Here is a 21,107-nt window from a genome sequence, read left to right as displayed (position 1 = left end):
ATGCTATCTCAAGTCTTCCCAAAGTTTACTGAGTTTGCTGTACAAACACAGATGTGCAAGCTACAGTTTGAAAAAAATTTACAAACACAGTTGTACAGTCTAAAAAAGCTTTTTCGCTCATCTACTAGACCCTTTCGGTTCTGAGATTGTAATGATTAATTCCATCAGTTCAATAATGTTGGCTGTTCCTTGCACAAGAGTCTCACATCAACCATATCCTCAGCTATACACAAAATAGCAAGCATATGGAAGCCAAATACCATGCTAATAAGTATATCTCAGAGGGACGGACAACTACCAGGACAATAAGATATCATCCAAAATGTCGGCTAAAGATTAACCAACTCATGATGCATATGCATAAGGGTAGGAAAACCTGGTATCGTGATGGTTAAAAGATAACTCACTGATTAGCCGCAAATCACCAAAAGCTTGACTCGCTGAGCTTCAAAAGACCAATTATATCAATTCAAATATAGAAAAGAAACACATACAGAGATTATCGATAAAAGGGAAAATCTAAATATTTCCATAGTTTGTGCCCGGCAATTTCTTTTTGTTGGATACAGCAATCCACTTTAATTCTCAGACTCAACGTCTATAAAGTTAACCAAGGGGTCAAACATAACAGCACTCACGAGTAAAACTGACAAAAAAGGACTAATTAATGAAGTGTAGCATTACTCCAGTTGATCACACAAGCAGTCAGTCCCAAAACTGCTCTGAAAACTCCACGGAAAAGAAGCAAATTTGAGCTTAAAGAACCGATCGGCCTGATTTATTTAGCTATAAGAATTACAAAAATTACATCTAATAACACAGGAAAAAGACATTTCTGCTCTTACATTTCTACTATTCCTATCCTCACATCATCATTTCTATTTTAAACAGCTGCTTCTAGCCTATTCCTGCTTGTATCCTACCCTTAAAACTTAGGCCCAAAAAAAAAAAAAAAGGGAATAGACATCAAATATACAAAAAAAATCGTATAGGTTAGTCTGTACAGTTATCAGCCTGGAGGGATCAGCCATGGTCTTTAAAATACCTGCAGGGATGCAGGCAATAGAAACAGAATGAGATCAGTTGACCGTCCAAACAAAGTGATGAATTGAACAATGTAGAAAAGGGTAAATTTCACGACACCGCACCCGCCCCCCCCCCCCAAAAAAAAAAAAAAAGAAAAGAAAAAGAAAAAAGAAAGAAAAACAAAAACGCGAAAAAACCAAAACAAAACAAAACAAAAAGCATCTTAATTTTGTGCCTTTTTGGGATAATCCCCATTAATAGATACTAACCCCCCCCCCCCCCCCCCCCAGCTTTGAGAGTTTTTCAATCAACCGATGATATTCCACTAAACACCGAGAATATTTTTTTTAGGTCTAAGTGGTATTTTCACCTTTTTTTTCTGTCATGTGCTTGGAACATGACAAACTGTAGTTGAGGGTTAAAGTGAACAATCTGGGTTTAGTGGAATACAACAAGTTCAGCGGAGTTATGTGAAAATCCCCACAAAGTTAAGGGATGTTTTGTACTTATTAAAATAGTTAAGGAGGATATCTCAAAAACTACCAAGCTTAAGGGGGATTTTGTGAAATTTATCCCAAAGGAAATGTGGATATCTTACCATTGGAGAATTCCCTGTATGATGACTTTGGCTCTGCATTGGTGAGTGCAGATCAGCTCAGATTGGTTCTCATCCAGGGACGTGCGAGATCTTGATCTCAACGGCACTAGATAAGGTGAAAATGTACGCACAAGCAAGAACCCAAGTCATAAGCTAAGGTTAGTAGGTCAGTGGATGCAAGGTCATCTAGCAGGTTTCTTCATTGGGCTTTCAGGCTTGTCAATTTCAGCCTCTTGCTGGGCTATTTTTTTCATCGGCCTTCCAGACTTGTCCGTTTCAGCCTCTTCCAGGGCTATTCTCTTCATCGGGCTTCCAGCCTTGTCCATTTCAGCCTCTTTCTTGGATGTTCTCTTCATCGGGCTTCCGGACTTGTCCATTTCAGCCTCTTTAAAAGAGCCTTTTTTCTTCATCGGGCTTCCAGACTTTTCCATTTCAGCCTCTTTCAGGGCTTTTTTCTTCTCAAGTTCCGCATTCTTGCAGTTCTCGTCGTGCGCATTCCGAAATAAGTGGACGAAGTTTAGGAGGGTGGTGATGACTGCAATTTCATGTTGCATCAAGTAAATATTTTACAGTAGAGAGTGAATGATATTCACTCCAGCAAATGGAGATTAATGGCATAAAAGAGCATACACCTCTATATTTTTAGGACCACTTGTCATCCTCTAAAAAAGTTTATTAGCACTTTGATCTCCTGAAGCAAAAATGGAATTATCTTCCACAATCACCTATACCTGTTATGTGGGTGTCACTTCAAAACAATACTTTGCAGAAAGATTTCCTGATATTGCAGTATGTTACAGAGGGATCCTCTATTTCCTTATAGGTGATCAATATACATTTGCAAAGACATCAGAGAGGTAAACTCCGCTTGGAAACAAAGGAGCTTAAGTGCTAATTTCTTTTTTCAGGGAAATAAGTGGCTAGCTCCCCATAGGATGGGGATGTATCTGCAATAAATCACAACTAACCATGTAATTCATCTCAATAACTGTGCATTATAAGAGATGGAGAGTTAGGGTGCGACGTGCAAAGTAAAGGATCTTCAAGAGGTAGCATCCAGCTAAATAATCCAGTAAACAATTTATATGTTCCGTAGGAAACTGCAACGCAATCTGGCACCTTTCCAAATTATCTAACAACTGACATCAGCTAAAGCATCTAGCGCAGAAAGGAACTGCAGGAACTGAAATACAAACATCATACTTTTTCACTGATAAGGTCATGGTTTGATCTAATGGATGAGTGAGATTCAATGAAAGCTGTCCATATTCTATGGCTAAGCTAAGTTACAGTTGCAAATATGAAATCTCTTCATGAATAGCACACACAAACATATGAACTTGTTTAAGCCCTTATCTTTGAAGTCAGGATCAAGTTTCATACAAGTATGAGGAAATATATCTATCTTAACTTTATTTTTTTCTTAAGCTTGATGATTACACTCCCTTCACCTATTTTGTATACTTGCATGAATCACACTACTATACTCTGGAAGTTTTCTTAACATTTGATAAATATATTTATTCTACTTCGCAGCTGAAGCTTGTTCACATAGAAAATAGACATAAGATAGTTGGACAATATCTGTTAGTTGGTTTCAGGTCCTAACTGTATTACCTCATTAGTGTATTCATGGTCCAAATAATAAAGACTTCATCCCATTGTAGGACAATGAGGCAAGCTGATAAAAGATTATATTTTAATGAAATTCAAGAACTAAGAGTTAAAAACTCATGTTTTGACTGGGACAGTTAAGAGTCCAACCACTGAGACTTACGCGACCAGGTAGAAAACGTACCTGTCACCAGGTAGAAAATGAATTTGTAGTTGGGAGTTCCAACCTGTGACCACTGAAGGATTATGCTAATAGTTGAAGCTTACATATTTTAATAAACCCATAATATGATAGTATTAGACAAACTAAAATATCACTACTTTGAATCAGGTAATACTAGTCTTGGCCCCCTTTAGATTCCATACTGATTGATCTTGAGGTAAATTTGAAATTGTGCAAGGCTTCTATTGGTCCTCTATGACAATATGAACAAGTTTGTTTAGTGAAAAATGATTTTTGTACCACACTATATCCAGTTCATCTTCTCCTAGTTTTAACCATTTTTATTTATGTTTTTTCATGAGACTTAGGCGACCATTTTTATTTACTTCAAAAGTCAATTTATCATCATCTAAAAAGCATAAAGTTTTTATAAAAAAATATAAATGTTGAAACAAATCTCATGGCTGACAGAAACACTAGAATTGGGATGAAACGCTAAACCAAGGTCCATGCTGTGCTGTATATTGCAAGGTATGCTAGTTAACTTCTTTTTTTTTAATCATCTTCATCCTCATGAAAATAGAGGGACATATAAACCTCATCTATATCAATACCATTTTTAATTGGATGGATACAGATGCCCATAGCCTATACTAATCTGCAATTAGATTGGGATTGACTTAAATGGTTAAAGAAATGAATTATAGCATTCTGTTCTTTGAAAGTATGGATGAAGCCTTAATAATTATTTATATAACAAAGCCAAGGTTATTTATACCACTACCCTCCAACCAGTCCTAAAGTCAAGCCCCAATTATATGGTCAAACATTCCTAATATTATGGTTACTACAATCTATACTCATACAATAACCTCCAATCAATCTTGCGATCAAGCCCCAAATATGGTCAAAAAAATACATTACTTATTATTCCTTGTACTCCTCCACGGACTGGAGCTTAGATGTAAGCAAAACCGATCTTGGAGAAGATTTGAAGGAACAGAGAACAAGATAGAAACTCTGCACAAAAGAGGAGGTTGACGAGATTCCAAGTGAGAAAGGAGGCCGACAGGGTTGACGAGATTCCAAGTGAGAAAGGAGGTGGACGGACGGACTATGTATGAAAAGAGGACAATGAAGGGGCTGCACGTAAGAAGAAGTTGACGAGACTACACAGGATAAGTTGAGGGTGGCTAACAGGCTATACACAAAAAAAGGATAATGAAGAGGCTTCCGAGATTCCAAGTGAGAAAGGAGGCTGACGAGATTCAAGTGAGAAAAGGAGGCTGACATACTACACATGAAAAGAGGATAACAAAGAGGTTGCACGTAAGAAGAGGTCGACGGACTGCTAATGAGGACAATGAAGAGGAAAACAAGAGAGAAGGAGATTGACGAGATTCCAAATGTGAAAGGGAGGCCAACAGATTATACATGAAAAGAGGACAGTGAAGAGGATGCACATAAGACGAGGTTAAGGGGACTGCATGGGATAAGTTGAGGGAGGTGGCACTATGCACTGGAGAGAAGGTCGGTGAGATTGCATGCATGAAGAGAAGGTAGTCTAGACTGCGTGTGAGAAAAGGGGGCTGGCGAGACTTCATACGAGAAGTGGAGGCCGTCAGGACTCCATATGAGAGGATAAATAACATTAGGACAAGATTGTAGCTCAAAGCATTTTTCAAGTTGAAGGCTCGACAAGTGTATTATTTGTAAGACAAAGTTCCGATGTAAGACTGAATTGCCACCATCATTTTGGATGAGAGAGAGGTTGAGAGGATTTGACGATGAGAACTTGATACGAGCTAGATATAGCCACAATGGGAAAGAGAAGGTATAGTGCTTGAGGCAGTGTCCTCTCGGCAAACCCAAGATTTAAACTTAGAAGAAGTCCTAGTGTGATACGACCTTTAGGCCCATATCGAGTACTTGCAAAAATATGGATAGCTTCATAAGGTAAGTCATAAGAGTCAAGTGGAACGATGACTAGTGATTTTTGGCAGTGGTTCAATCCAAACAATAGGCTGTACTCACTAGATCCTAGGGCTTATGTTGCACCAACAAACTAGCGAGCCCGAGGTATGACACCTAGGGTTAGAGAACCTGCGCTGCTACCAGGATGAAGAAATAAATTATTACATCTTTCTTATTTATTTGAAGATACAAAATGGCACTCTATTAATATAAGAATGTAACATATACTTATACCAATTCCCTTCAATTAATCCATAATCAAGCTTCAATTATGTGGTCAAACATTCGTAATATAGTGATACAGTTAACCTAGACTTGTAGAAATAGCCCCAAATCAAACCCAAAATAAAGCCCCAAACATATAATCAAACATGGTTAATTTAGTGAGATAATATATTTAGACAACCCATTGTTCTATTTCTTATAGTATCAATTTATATCCCAATTATATCATACTATACACTAAAGTTAAAGGGAAATTAACAGTTATTAACCATAATAATCTTTATATATAGTGTTATTTTTGCCAAGTATCATAAGAAGCTAATTACCTCACTTGGTTGGAGTGTCCAGACCCTAAAGGGACAAGTCAGGGGCTCTAATCTAGACTTTGACATATCAGTTTTACTTCATAAAAAAATTTAATACCTACGTAGACCACATATTTTTAGTCATTAAATAAAGGGGGTTTTGTATATAAACCCAACTGATAAACTAATTTAAGCCTACGTTTTAATAAAACAATATAACAACGAAATGATGTACAGTAGAAATGTTTTTTTTAATAAATCCAAAGCTTTACCTTCATTTGATTTTATATTCCCCCTTTTTCCATATAACCCAAAGTCTCATTACGCATTTATTTCCGAATCTGTGTATATTTAAAATCGCTCTTAGACCTAAAATACTTCACCTAACATTTTACTCCATTTTTTTAACCTACAAACTTTCAAAAAGATTTGTTTTCCTACAAATCAAAAATTTTACCCCATTTATTTTCAAACCCGTTAGCTTCCAAAGTCACTCCTAGACGCAAAAGAGTCACCAATTTTTTAAAAATCCAGTTTGTATTCTAGTAGTTTATGACATATTTTGAGTTGCGTTTCTTTGTAAGAACTAAGTGGTTAGATATACAATTCATTTTTTTAACTGAATATTTAAATCTTTTTCTTTTCTACATTCTTTTTTCACATGAATGTGGCGACATCACGAATTGTAGATTATTTTTTTCTTATAAATTTGAAGTTTTATCCCCATTCATTTTTAAACTCACACATTCCCTAAAGAGTTTTATGCACATAAACCCAAATTTTACGTCCATTTACTTTTTAAAAGCTCATCATCTTCCAAAAATCACTCTTAGTCCCAAAATAGTTCTCCGAATTAATTTTAAACTCACTCTATATTTCAACACTTTAGTATACAGTGTAAGTTACTATATTATATCGTAATTTTCTATACTTTTCTTTAAGTTGTTATATATCTAATCTATATTTGAACCGAAAGCTAAACCGTTTGTTTGATTTTTTTTCCCTCAAGCCAATTTCATGGCATTATGGAGGAGTAATGCTTAGTCCCAAAATACTACTCCAAATTAATTTTAAACTCACTTTGTATTTCAACACATTGGAATACGATGTAAGTTACTATATTATCCTGTAACTTTTTATATTTTCTTTAAGTTGTTATGTATGTGATGTATATTTGAACCAAAAGTTTAGACCATTTGTTTGATTTTTTTTCTCAGGCTAATTATGTGGCATCATAGAGGAGTTTCAACCTATAAACCTAAAGTTTTATGCATATTTAATTTTATAATCATGCAACCCTAAAAATGATTTTTTCTATAAACCCTAAGTTTTGTATCCATTTACTTGTAAACTCATCCATTTCCAAAAATCACATATGACATGAAATACTCAATCAAATTATTTTTAACTTGCTTTGTATTTCAACGGCATAGTTTACAATGTAAATTACTATATTTCTTATCACTTGCTATCCCTAGTGATTAGAAATATGGTATATTTTTCAACCTATGCTTAAATAATTTTTTTCGCACACATGTCGTGGCATCGCGTGGATTAATTCTACTCTTTATATACTAAAGTTAATGGGAAAAGAATAGTTTTTAGCTACAATAAATATATTATATATTATGTTATTTTCCCAATTAGTTCAAAAGGGGTAGCTTAATTAGTCAGAGTGTTTAGTCTAAAAACACGTGTCACAGGTTTGAGACATTTATCTACCATATTTGTTTTGCAGCCTAACGTATACAACTAGGGACCTAGGCATTGTGCAAGCTAGACATATTGACAGTGCAAGCTAAGCACTAGCACATGGTCAAAGATGGGATTTAAATAAAGCGCACTTGCAAATAAATCCAATTTGTAAACAAATTTATTTTTAACCCGCCAATTTTCAAAAACAAATCATTTATCCTCTTTAAGATCAAAATACTCCGTAAACTTTAATAGAATAATATAATAGTAATAGAAATGTTTTTTTGATTATATAAACCCAAAGGTCTCACCCTCAATTATTTTTAGAGAAAAATGTATAAGAGACGATCTCTCATATGGCAATGATGTGGCACAATCTCTATCAAGTAAATAAATGAGAAGAACAAGGTCATAACAACATTTGATTAAGATTGAGCCACATTATTGTATATGAGGAAATTATCTCATATGACAATTAACACCGACTAAACTCTTATTTTTAAATCTGTCTACGTGCAAAATCATTCTTAGACCCAAAATACTTCATCCAATGCTTTACTCCATTTTGTTAAACCTATCTATTTCATAAAAATGATTTTTTTACCTATAAACCCAAACCTTCTCTCTCGTTTATTTTGAACTCACTGACTTCCAAAATCACTCCTAGACCAAAATACACACCAAAATATTTTTAAACCCAATTTGTAATCTAGTAGCTCATTATGTATAGCGAATTGCAGCCATAACTAGCAAACTTAGTAGTTAGGTATATCATGTATTTTTAACCTAAATACTTAAACCGTTATTTTTCTTTTTTTCACACTAATATCAAGGCACTGCAAATTGTATGATTTTTGCCTATAAATTCAAAGTTTTACCCTCATTTATTTTCTAAAGTTTTACCCTCATTTATTTTTAAATTCACATACTTCCAAAAATGTTTTTTATGGATAAACCCAAAGTTTAACCTCTGTGTTTTTAGAAATCCACACATTTTCAAAAATAACCCATAGTCCCCAAATACTCCATATTAATTTTAAACTCACCTTATATTTCAATACTTTGTATACTATGTAAGTTATTATATTATACTGTAACTTCCTATACTTTTCTGTTATGTATGGGGTGTATATTTTGAAACCAAATACTTAAATCATTTGTTTGGCTTCTTTCTCACGCTAATGTCACGGCATAATGGGCGAGTTTTTAAATATAAACCTACATTATATCTGTATTTAATTTTATAATCATCCACCTCCAAAATGATTTTTTTATCTATAAACGTAAAGTTTACACCTATTTACTTCTAAATTCATCCATTTCCAAAATCACTCTTAGACATAAAAACAATTAACAAAATTATTTTTAATTTGGCATTTTAATAGTTTAATATGTGATGTAAATTTCTAATTTTGTTATTACTTGCCATAGTTATTCTTAAATGATTATATATATGGTGTATTTTCGACCAAGTGCATAAATAAATTTTTTCATTGTTTTCACACAAATGTCACTATATCGCAAGGTTTTAAATATCGGATGTCGGGTTCATGTCGGATGGCTGAAATCCATATCAGATAGCAGAAATCGGGGATATATCGGGGGACATTGACTAAATATCGGATTGCCATATTGGGTAGTGCGCATATATATAATATCATGTCCTAAATGTAATCTAAGCATTCATAAATTCAATATAAGCATACTTTATAAATTCTATAGACTGAACATATAAAAAAATAAATAATATATGGATTTGGGTTCATAAATTTTTTCTATCGGGTTCATAAGGAACCCTTAAACATGAGAACGAGTCAAACGGGTTTGGGTATTTATCACTAAACCCAAACCCGATAACAAAAAACAGATCTTAAAAAAAGTACCATATCGGTCAATTTTTCAAAGCTAAAAAATAGGCTGATATGCCCGATATGACCCTGATATTTCCGATTTTGCCCTGAAAACCGATATATGAGTTAAAAACGTCCATGTCGTGTCGGTCAAGCCCTCAAACCGATATGTCGGCCGACATGTCGGACATGTCGGCCGATATTTAAAACCTTGCTATATCGTCAATTTTGCTTGTTTAAGACTAAGTAGATTTAATTTTTATTTTTTATTCTATTTTTGTCCTTGAACATGAAAAAAATCCCGACACAAGTACAAAAAAAGGCCAAATAATTAAATTGCAATGACAATCATAAGTTAATTTTAAATTTTACAATGTAGAAGAATTGCAACCTAGTGTGACAAATGGGGTTCCACAGAAAAAAAAAAATTGTACGATGTTAAAAGAAAGATACATAGCTCAATATAGTTTTCATTGCCATTTTGACATTTTAAAAGCCCTAAGTGGCCGCCTAGGAGTCTAGGCAGCTCTTTGCTCTTTATACCAATCCTTAAAATACTGTTCCGATGTTTAAGTTTCCTTTACAAATTTCAAGAGTTATGTTAAGGTTATAGTCCTAGCATGAAGAGATTAATAAAGATGATGTAACATTTATAAGATAATTCCATGTATATGCAAAATGAATTGGATCATGATAGTCTGCAGTCCTACAATATTCGTCCACACATTCACATACTACAAATTAATCATATAGGAAGATGAAGTTGATGAATTACCTTGTTCGAAGGGACAACGAGCAGGATCTTCTCCAAAATATACAGCAAGTCCATCTGCATTTTTACTCTGTCATCACTTGAAGAAGTAAGAAGAGAGTTCATATTTAAGGGATTGAAATACTAGCTAAATATATAAGATTGCACAATCATCAAAATATGACTTAGAAAGTAGAAGTCAATTCAGTAGCCTACCGCTGAAGTATAGAGTGTTGTTATGGATCCCACGTCAGCTCCAGCAATAGCTGTAAACTCTTTCAAAGTCTAAAATCAAGCGCATAAGAATTATAATTTGCAAAAAAAGTAATTGAAACTATGTTGAAATAGATGCATCATTATAATTAAAATTTATATAAATATATAGAATTTTGGATTGGAAACAACCCGTATATATCTGCTTTTAAAACACATGAAAACAAAATGTTGAGTTTCATTTCTCATTACAAATTTTGATCTACAAAAGAAAAGTGTCATTAATGATGATCAATCCTGTATACTTGAGGGGGCAACACTTTTTCTGCATCGGCTGGCTCATCCACATTCAGATTTTTACCCTCAAGATAATTCAAAACTTCTTTAGAATTACTTTAACGGTATGAAAGCTATGGGTATGAAAAAATCAAAATAGGTAAGTGTCGGTATGAGATTATAACAATAAAAATGGTCCATAAAGGAGCTAATGGTGGAACTAAAGTACATGATCATACCTTGCAGAAAATTTCTGACACTGGACCATCTCTTTCTGATGCAGACAGCTCCAGCTCAACCTTTTCTAATCCTTTGACAATAGCTTGTTGCTCTTCGGCCAATAATTTCAATTGTATCTATACGAACAATATATAAGATTACTTCGATTACAATATTTGAAGACCAACAATTATAGTACCAAGAACGTTAGAAAACCTTTGATGCTGCTTCCAAACTTGTAAGTTCCTCATGGAAGTCTAGAAGATCAGATGACTTTGAGGCAAGGACCTGATGTTATGGCAAGTTAAGGTTTCGATCTAGTGATATTATACAGATGTGAAAGATCAGAAAAAACTAAACATATACAAGCAAAGAAAGATGATATACTAGATTCAACATAATACATTAATCATAGCTTTGAAAAGAAAAAACCAACGATAACAAATAGGCTTGCCAAGCCAGCCAAAGCATTGTCTTAAATAAACTAGATTGTTTTCTTTCGATCCTAAAAGAGAATATATATATAAGCATAAATTATTAGCAATTTATTTTATGTTGTTGTAATTAAATTTAAGGTTTGTCTTTTAATAATGAAAACTTAACTAACATGTTTACTAGGATTTTTACATGAATAAATAAGAAACTACATGTTACTGCAAATATGATAGAAGAACAAGGTGAATAGCCAACTTATCTTACATGTACCTGTTTAGGTATAACTCTGGCTTCAATAGAGGATGGACTGTTATGTTTTCATCTAATTTCATTTTTGGTCATCAAGCAACCTAGTCTTGGACTTACCGAATACAAAATGGCAGCCAACCAACTTATCTCTTACATGAATTCATTTGAATATAAATCTTTGGATTATACATTTTGAGGATCACTTATTTTGAGTCATTGTTTTTACCAACTAAAAGCACCAAACCCTCCCCCCCCGCCCCCCCACACACGACATCACACAACAAACCTCCGAGCCAGAAATCTATAGTTTAATATGACTATTATGCAAAGTAAAATGCGTAACAAGAGATTAAAGCAGGAAGAAGGCTTGATATGAGACTAGGCTTAAGACCCTGTTTGTTTTTCTCCGCCGAGAAGAATGCTTTAATACGACTATTAATTTCTCCACCGCTTTCTTTTATGCAAGCAGGAAAGAAGACACTATCAAAAAATAATCACGAGTAGCAGAAAATAAAAAATATAGGAGCAAACTTTAGGAATATCAAATATATCAATGTTTGCTTGTTTAGTCACTGAATTGGACATGACGCACCACTTTATTGGTGCTATGTCCATAGTGTGCTTAATGTTCATGATGAAAATGTACAGAGTAGACACTGAACAAATTGTTCGCTAACTTTGAACTTTCAAATTTGACAATATATCAAATTGATGATGCTTAGGAAATTTGAATTCCTATTCATCATAATAGGTATATGACAGTATGTACATTGTTCAAAAAAGATCATGCACAAATTCTTTAAAAAAATTACTAAACAAATGCATTAATGCAATATTAGTTGACTAGAGGGCGAAAAAATCATTTTGGCTATGATATTAGTTTTGAACATTCATAATCCCCCTAAAATCAAACACCAACATGGATTATTTGAAGCTAGTCCAAACGTTAGCCGTGTAAAAACAAATATTAGACTAGACTAAAATAGTCCGAGGATAACACAATCCGAGGACTATAATCCGAATATTATAATACCCCTAGTCCGGGGATAAAAAACAAACTTGGCCTAAATGTTTCCTTCTAGAATGCTAAAATTCCAAAAATAATACATAAAGATTCTGCTAAGAAACAAAATCATGCCAGTTCAAATTCTCACTTAAGCTCAACAGTTCCACATCAAAGAAAATCATAATTAGGCTTAGAAGGAGTGAGTTACTAATAGGATAACATAGTTAAACCTTCCATCATAAATTGCTAAAAGAGATAATATACAGGTGCCTATAAATCATGATTTACGAAAAAAGAGTTTGTACCTTACATAGATAATGCATAAGTGTCATTTTATTGTTAGTGGCACGGGTATCTGTAAGTTTCAGAAGACTGTCCAACCGGAAACCAACAGCTGCACCTGGACAATTTGAACCACTATTAGAACACTTAGATAGCTAGGATACTACTTGATTACTAACATCGAAAATGTTACCCTAATTATATGACAGGGAATGTAGATATTCCATTGCAACCGTAGGACATACTTCATTAAAGCCCACATGATGTTTTTTTTTAACCTTAAACTACCCTTGTCTTTTACCTTTTCATTATTCTCTTTTTAATTTTTTACCAACCATCCAGTTTTAATTGGATCCTTCTACCCTCCTCTTTTGTCATCTTCAAGCAAACCAATAACCCTCAAAATGAAATTGTCTTACATATAAATCATCTAAATAAAGTAAAAATGACTCCATGAACTTTTTCTAAACTACCAAAAAAAATCGTTAAGGGACTTCAAAATAATACAAGACAAAAAGACTACTCTAAGCAGTAATTTCAGAATTCACTGATGCTCTGAATCAGTCTGAATAGAGAAAGATCACTGCTGACACATACAAATAGATGGCCGCAGCTACTCTGAAGAATTCAAAATTGTCAAGGACCTAGACCAGTCAAAATGATCACAAAATGATCGTGTATAGTTGTCTTCAGCAGCATGAGCAGTTAATTAATAAGCATGCTACAACCAAGCATATATCACATATTATTTATCTTGTCAAAGTTATGAAATCAAAAGTGTCACAAAATTATTAACAGGGTTATCTTTGCATAAAGGATATAGTATTATATTTAATAACGTTTGTCTTATTAAGTTTAAGATATGAAAGACTGCTTACACATCATGGTGTATCATACCTACAGTGCAAGCCTGTGGTAGGACAGCCATTGAGAAGTCAAGTGACGAAGCTTTAATCTGGACTTCAATGAGGAAAAGGGATTCCATAGCATTGTTTATCACACGAAAAAATTAAGAACAGGCAGATCAAACTGGATTTTTCAAAAATATTTTGAAAAGGGAAGATTTAGGCTAGTTGCATTACAGCACACCTCATCCTAAGTGTTTCTCATGGAAAAAGGCTCCGCCATGGAACAATAAGTTGAAAATATTCAACCAAAGAATCGATGAAAGCCTTATAAATAGAAGCTGACTAGATGTTGTCCCTCTGTGTCGTGTTGAATTCCTAGCAAAGTTAATTCTGAGCAAGAAAGGATCATGTATCGAAATTTAACAGAAAGTTGGTAGCAGACAGAGATACCATGTTGCCTATGCAGCTTAAACTCAGAAAACCCAGCAGCAGGCTCAAAATTTCCAAAACGAAAAAGGAATCCAGAAAGGAAGGTAAGATAGGAGGTTTTGCTATAGGAAGGTAAGATAGTAGGTTTTGCTATAGCTCATTTAAGATGCCTACAATAATATAGGAAGATAAAGAAAAGTTGGGGTCAAATCAAGTGAAACAAACATCCCAAACATACATATGAGAAAATCCCAAGGCGGGAGAACATACGCAAACCATGGGTCACAACCATAATCATCAATAACTGGAGCTAATGTGATACAAATTTTCATCCAGTTATATCCTAATAAGCCGAATAAAGTTTCTTAATCTTGGTTTGGATAAAGTTGGTAAGTAAATGAAATGTCCGTTACCTCTCGCAGTTCCTTGGTTCAATGTATTGCCAAGATAGAGAATTTTCTTCATAATCTCCTTCAGTTTATCAGAGCTCCGAATCTGAAAGACCAAGGAATAAATGATTTCTATGATGATAGATGATGCAAAAGCAAAAGATTATAGTGGCATGTTGGTAGGACCTGTTCACATGCAGAGTTGACAATGTTCAAGCTCTGTCTAATATCTTTGATCTGAGAAACAGTGAGAGATGTAAAGATCATGAAACTACCACACTTCCACTCTAGTAGATAAAGATAAAGATTATATGTAACCTGTGTGGAAAACTGAATCTTGAAAGAAAATACTCTTAACTTGGATTCCACCCTGGGAACTTTCATCAACTCCATAAAGAACTGCAGCACAAAAAAATTCATATGAAATGCTGTAAGAGTAATCTAATGGGAAAGTTACTTTAAGGAACCCACACGAACAGCACAAAAAAAGGGGACATTGCCTAGTAAGTAGTACCTCCTTTATTTTGTTCTCACCTTATTCAATCATGCATATTTTCATCACATCAATATACCTATTACATACTTGTTTTTTTTCCTAAAACCCAAAGCATTATCGCCCTCAACACTCTATAGCAAGCTTTTTCTAGATCAATGAAAATCATTTGCGGATCCTTCCTCTCCTCTCCATAGATCTCCGCTCTGTATCTCTCCCCATATTCTTATGTATAAATAGGTTACATAGCTAACCTCCTTGGCATAAGGAGATTAAATCCAACACATCCAAGAAAGCATGCAAGATGGTTACAAAACTTTTTGTAAGTGTCGTGAGACTAAACATAACTGATGGGTCAAATCTTGACTGAACTCCAACCTTGAAGCAAGTGCTTACAAACTTGAACAAGTTAACATAAATACGAGTATGGTGAAGGTACGAATGCAGGTAGAGGGACACGAGAAATTTGAAAAACATAGGTTACACGGACACTTATGCACATATATACGTGCATATATTGATTTAGATTCATGTTATGAAAATAAAAATTCCTATAACATTTTATGTTGCTTTTAAGTTTTTGTTACTATATAGATATACAAACTAGAAAAAAACTGCTCAGTTTTAAATCTGATATCCAAAAGACCCTATATATTCATAGTTCTGAATTGGGTATATGCAGAAATAAACTAGACCTCTGTCTAATGAGTTTCAAAAGTGTATGTGAAATGTAGGATATACATACAAGAAGTGTATGACGAGTTCTTTAAACTAACCTCTGTCCAACGAGTCTTTTCAGCATAATTACCAGAAAGTAAATTAACTTGTTATGGTTATGGTTATTTGAATGTAGAGATCAAGTAAATAAATTTCTAAAAATGCTTTCATTGTAGAGTCAAAGGGAGGACATTTCGCGCAAAATTATCAGGAAGTAAATCAACTGGCTAGCGGTTAATGCTTATTTGAATGTAGAGGCCAAGGAAAGAAATTTATAGAAATTCTTGCAAAGCTAATATCATACAATTGAGGGAGAAATTCCAACAATTTGACAGGTAATAAGATGTAAAGAATTTTTTTTAAAATTTCTCTGCTCCTTGGGGCATAGTATTTCAAGGAACTACATACACTTGATTGATTATTTCTGAAGTCTTGAATGTATCCATACACCAATAAAGAACATCCAATGATAAATGATTTTACCATTGTTGGTATCTATTGTTGAAGCTATGGTGGTTATTCGTTTGAAAAACATAAAAAGCTTAAATTTTATTACACCTGATGCTTAATCTCAATAATATATATCGACAAGATTTAACCCTGTAGTGATCATATGGTCCTATATATTGATAACGTAGAAGGTTACCTGCTCACATTTTCCAAGAGTTTCCTTGTTACCAGTGTAGCCCTAACAGCAGCAAGATGCACATCATGAGGAAACATAAAACACAGATTCTGATAGATGACTTTAAAGAAAAAGAGAAAAAACATTATTTATTTCTTGTATGCACCTTGAGAAGTTCCATCTCTTCTTTTGTTGGACAAAATTTTATGAGGTTTTCCACTTGATCAGCATCCAATAGAGAATCATCCAATGCAAGAGCAGCACCCTGAGAAAATAAGAGAAAGTTAATGTAGTAATAACTTTAGGTGATATATATGATGCAATGCAGTACAAAACCGAAAGGTTAAAAAAAAACTACATCCATCCATTTGAAATCAAGTCTGATGGGAAATTTGTTGTTTCTGAACCAGGGGTTCCCCCAAGAAGAATATCCACTGTACCAGGAACTTCTTCCACCAATTAATCATGATGGTTCTTCACACTGGAAATATAAAACTAGATGTGCATGTGTCTATATGTGTGTGTGTGTAGGAAATAATGAGTATGAGGTAGCGGCTCGTTTTACTAAATGAGCTATTAAGAGATAGCCGCCATGTGGTGAGCCCTGCCATGCTAGTCACATCATAAAGTGTGGGCCCCACACTTCTATTTTTTGGTAGCTTATTTTGCTAGATGAGTCACTATCTCATAATCATCAAACCTAAGCACATATGTCTGACAAATAAGCTTTGTAAAATAAAACATGAAACTCGTGTTATATGTTAGGTTGCATTGCATTTTACATTATTCAAAAGTGAGTGTTACATTATGTGTTATCGTTATTTTTCAACATTGACAGCAACCGCCATTCTCACCGCAACTTAAAACATAAAATGATAATTTGTATGATGAGAATAGTATTTCACTAAATGAAGTTGTCTTATTTATTATATCGTTGAAAAGCATTTATTTTGCAGCCAGTTGATGCATAGGACAGAAGTCCTTGAACTCCTAATGTTCATTAAGATACACATGATGAGAGAGATCATGTTGATTGTGAGAATAATCACTTATGCTGGTTTAGCATAGCTTTCAGAGGTCTGGTGTTTGAATTTACTACAATGATTGCCCATCTCCCTTGTCCATAGTATACGTACTATGATACGGCATGTTAGTAGCTATAGGAGGAAATTGTCCCCCATGGACATTTCAGAACTACTATTTTCCTACCTAAAATGCAAAATTTGCAGCATACAAAGTGATGCTCGATTTATAGAATGTATGTAGATGATAGGTCATGAATTCTGATCACCTTTAACCTATGATCAAATGGTTGCAAAAGTAACAATTTTAAGCAATCAAATAAATGTGATTGTTTATGGGAGAACAAATTCTAAACTTCTTAATTTTTTTGTTGGCCTAAATTTAGACTATGACTATCATAGATTCATAATGAATAGTTAACATATGAAATAATGGTAGAGAAAGTATAGTTTATATGATCCAATAGTGAAATTTTCTCATGTAGTCATTGGCCTATATATAAGGTGTAAGAATAAGAATTTATATTTATCTGAGAAAAAATAAACAGTTCACATCCTTATATTATATTCTAAATTGTTCATTGTGATATTCACAAACTAAATCTATGCGGATCAAATCAAGCAAAACCAAAGAATTGACCGTAAAATCTTAAATTGCATCTTGACTTTCTTTACATACACGCACAAACACACACACACATATATATTAATGGAAAAAATGGATATAAGGTGGTGACTTATTTTGCTAAATGAGCTAGGAAGAGATAACCACATGGTGAGACCCAACCTACCTGTCACATCGAAAGGTGTAGATCTCACCTCCTGTATATCTTGGTAGCTCATTTTCCTAAATGAGCTTCCACCTCATAACCATCAAAGTCAAACCCTATATATATATATATATATATAAACCCAAATTTACCGATCCAACTTCTTAATTCAAATGCAAGCCACTAGATTTGAACCACTAGGCATAAACTACTAGGAAACAAAAATACAATAATTTATGTGTTACCATGAATCAACTCTTGAGAAAACAGCCCAAATTTAACGATCCAACTTTTTAATTGAAATTCATGCCATGAGATATGAACCAATAGACATAAACTGCTAGGAAACAAAATTACAATGATTTACCATGAATTAAGTGGTGAGAATTCAACCAAATTTATGAAAATTCCAAGTAAGCATTTAAAAAGAACTGGACTGTCTCAATACATTAATAAGAACGTAAGATGTAGATAAAAGTAAATATAACAAGAAAAAGATGGTGTCGATAAAAGTTCAGCTCACGACTCTAAGTCTCTTTGCATAAAGAGTACAATAAAGTTACTGGTGCTGGATAAACATTAGATATTGCCTTGATAGACCTAATATAAAGAAGCATGTAACTAGTGCATTACTTACCATCATATCAGGCAGTGGCATCTTGATTTTTGTCAGCATGATTTCAGTGTTATTTGCCCGTCTAAGGTCAATCTACAGATAAATGAATATCCAAAATGAATAGGAAAAATAAAAAACCTGATGTGATATAAAGAAATAGATTATGTGCATCGGCAAGTAAGAAAATGCTTCTCAAACAAAATAATGCATTTGTTTTTTTATAAAGTACATAAAAGAATAAGCTATCAATATAATGACAAAAAAGCTCAATAACCACGACACAACAATAGAGTAAATGAAATGAGCCATCAAGAAATATAAGTGAAGATTAATTAGAAACCAAAAATAAAAGCCATAGCAAATTTTCACTCTTCTAGCATGGATGATAAAACTGCATGCTCAGCTCAAATTATTGTCACTTAATTTTGGTAGTCTACAAATAAATGGATATTCTAAATGAATCAGGAAAAAAAGTCTACAGCAAAGTCAATAATCGGATTCTGTGTGTTAAGAAAAATGTGTTTTGATCCAAAGATTGGATTGAGTTAATACATAGATAACATAAAAAGAGTTAGCTACTAACACGATGTCAATCTAAATAGTTTAATGACTGCAACACATCAATTCAATAGAATAAACGAAATAAAAAAATATCAAGATAGTTAAGATCAGATTAAAGACGGACCAAGAAACGAATTCAAGTTCTTACATCCCTAGCATGGAGAATGATATGACTGAGACTGCAGTTCAAGTTATTGTCGAAGTAAACTACTAATTTAATCTCAGATCTGAGTACCTCAGAAGAAAATGATCTTGTTAATTTGTCTGTGACTAACTACTAAGGCTAACTACCCTTTTGGGATGGTACTCTCTTCCAACATATGGTATGAAGGTCAATTTCACAGCATGTTGAAAACAGCAGTAACAATTATTACCAAACATAGACTCCATATAGCTGCAGAGTCAGATGACCTAATTATGTTAGCCCCTAATACATGAATTCTCTCCATAAATATCAGCCGTCAACTATACTGGTTTATGAATCATATTAATTTAATAGGCGTTTCTTTCTGAAGACAAATTCTGCACACATGCCGGAATTCAAACTTATCACAGCCAACTGAAAAGGCATAAATTGTAAAAATATATGTCAGTAGTATGATAAGTAGATTGTAAATGCAGGTAACTGAAGAATAAATGTAAACAGTAAAATAAGCCAGCGAGCAAATGTTCATTTATAGCATGATTTATTGTTTAGGAAGCATTTGATAGGTTGATTTTAATTCAGCTTTTTTATGGAAGAAATATAAAGCAGCAGCTATCAAATTTTCATTAAATTTTCAATACAACTGTATTGCACCAATGTCGCTGCATCAACCAAAGAGTACATTGTAACTTTATTACCATCACTCCATAATTAAAAAATTGACTACCATTCATAAAGAAGATGAGAAAACAAGTCAACTATACTTTATTATTGGTCAAGCCAATTGGTGACTTAGAAATATGATTACATAGTACCGCATTACATGCTTTCGTACCTGAGAGGCATGTCCACTATGAGCCTAAGAGGATTAAAGAAGATTAAAAAAACCCACAGAAAAGCTAATCACATTTTGATCAAAACCTTGGTTTCTAAAAGAAGTAATGAGTAGCTGCTACAAACGCACGGAAAAAAATAACAAGCAAAGTCACAACAATATGTCATAGTAAATCATGTAGTATTTGGAACTTACCAGGTGAACTTTATCAGATTTTTGAGACTTCTGACCATCAGATTTTGAGTTATTTGGCTTCTTAACCACAGCTGAGAAGAGAGTCTCAATTTCTGACACATCAAATTCTGAATTGCTGCACCAAAAAGTTACCAAAGAAATTCAAGAATGCTAAAAAGTAAGCGCTAGGTTAAAACTAACTACCAGGCATTCACAACAGAACTGAGTGTTATAGAAGTTAAGAGTTTTAAAATGTCATGTAAGCCAAATTATCATTAAAGTAACTGAGCAAACTAATTCAACATAATTTCATTTACAAGACATAATCATTTTAAGGTTACCTATGAGTATCAGCATGTTTTTGAAGCTCTGCCCATAAGCTTCCTTGCATAGCTCTTGATACCTTCACCCAATGCAATGGTTTTAATGATGATTTTCGAGACGAATTAGACACTCCCAGGGCTGTGGTACGTCCAAGGCCCTGTCCTCTTCCCCCACCCAAGGAGCCCCTACCACCACCAAGTGGTGGAGGAGGGACACCTGGGGCCCCAGGAGGAGCAGGAGGGCCAGCTCCATTCCCAGGCGGTGGTGGAGGAGGTGGA

The 21,107-nt window shown here is 33.9% G+C and overlaps 1 protein-coding gene across 1 annotated transcript in view; it reads right to left on the bottom strand.

Moving 5' to 3' along the window:
* The window catches only part of LOC109835143 (formin-like protein 20), a 29,085-nt gene continuing 8,714 nt past the window's right edge, over positions 737–21,107 (bottom strand). The window contains exons 7-21 of the mRNA XM_020403132.1: positions 20,847–21,105; positions 20,527–20,641; positions 18,812–18,883; positions 16,549–16,647; positions 16,404–16,445; positions 14,866–14,946; positions 14,734–14,784; positions 14,572–14,653; positions 12,905–12,999; positions 11,126–11,197; positions 10,930–11,046; positions 10,418–10,486; positions 10,226–10,292; positions 1,625–2,159; positions 737–1,045 (exon numbers count right to left, since the gene is read on the bottom strand). Coding sequence (XP_020258721.1) covers positions 1,807–2,159; positions 10,226–10,292; positions 10,418–10,486; positions 10,930–11,046; positions 11,126–11,197; positions 12,905–12,999; positions 14,572–14,653; positions 14,734–14,784; positions 14,866–14,946; positions 16,404–16,445; positions 16,549–16,647; positions 18,812–18,883; positions 20,527–20,641; positions 20,847–21,105 — 1,574 coding nt within the window. The 3' untranslated portion in view covers positions 737–1,045; positions 1,625–1,806. The remainder of the gene's footprint in view (positions 1,046–1,624; positions 2,160–10,225; positions 10,293–10,417; positions 10,487–10,929; positions 11,047–11,125; positions 11,198–12,904; positions 13,000–14,571; positions 14,654–14,733; positions 14,785–14,865; positions 14,947–16,403; positions 16,446–16,548; positions 16,648–18,811; positions 18,884–20,526; positions 20,642–20,846; positions 21,106–21,107) is intronic.

Source organism: Asparagus officinalis, chromosome 3 (genome assembly GCF_001876935.1).
Source record: "Asparagus officinalis chromosome 3, Aspof.V1, whole genome shotgun sequence".
NCBI classification, from domain to species: Eukaryota; Viridiplantae; Streptophyta; class Magnoliopsida; order Asparagales; family Asparagaceae; genus Asparagus; species Asparagus officinalis.
This window is presented reverse-complemented; position numbering and strand designations above follow the sequence as displayed.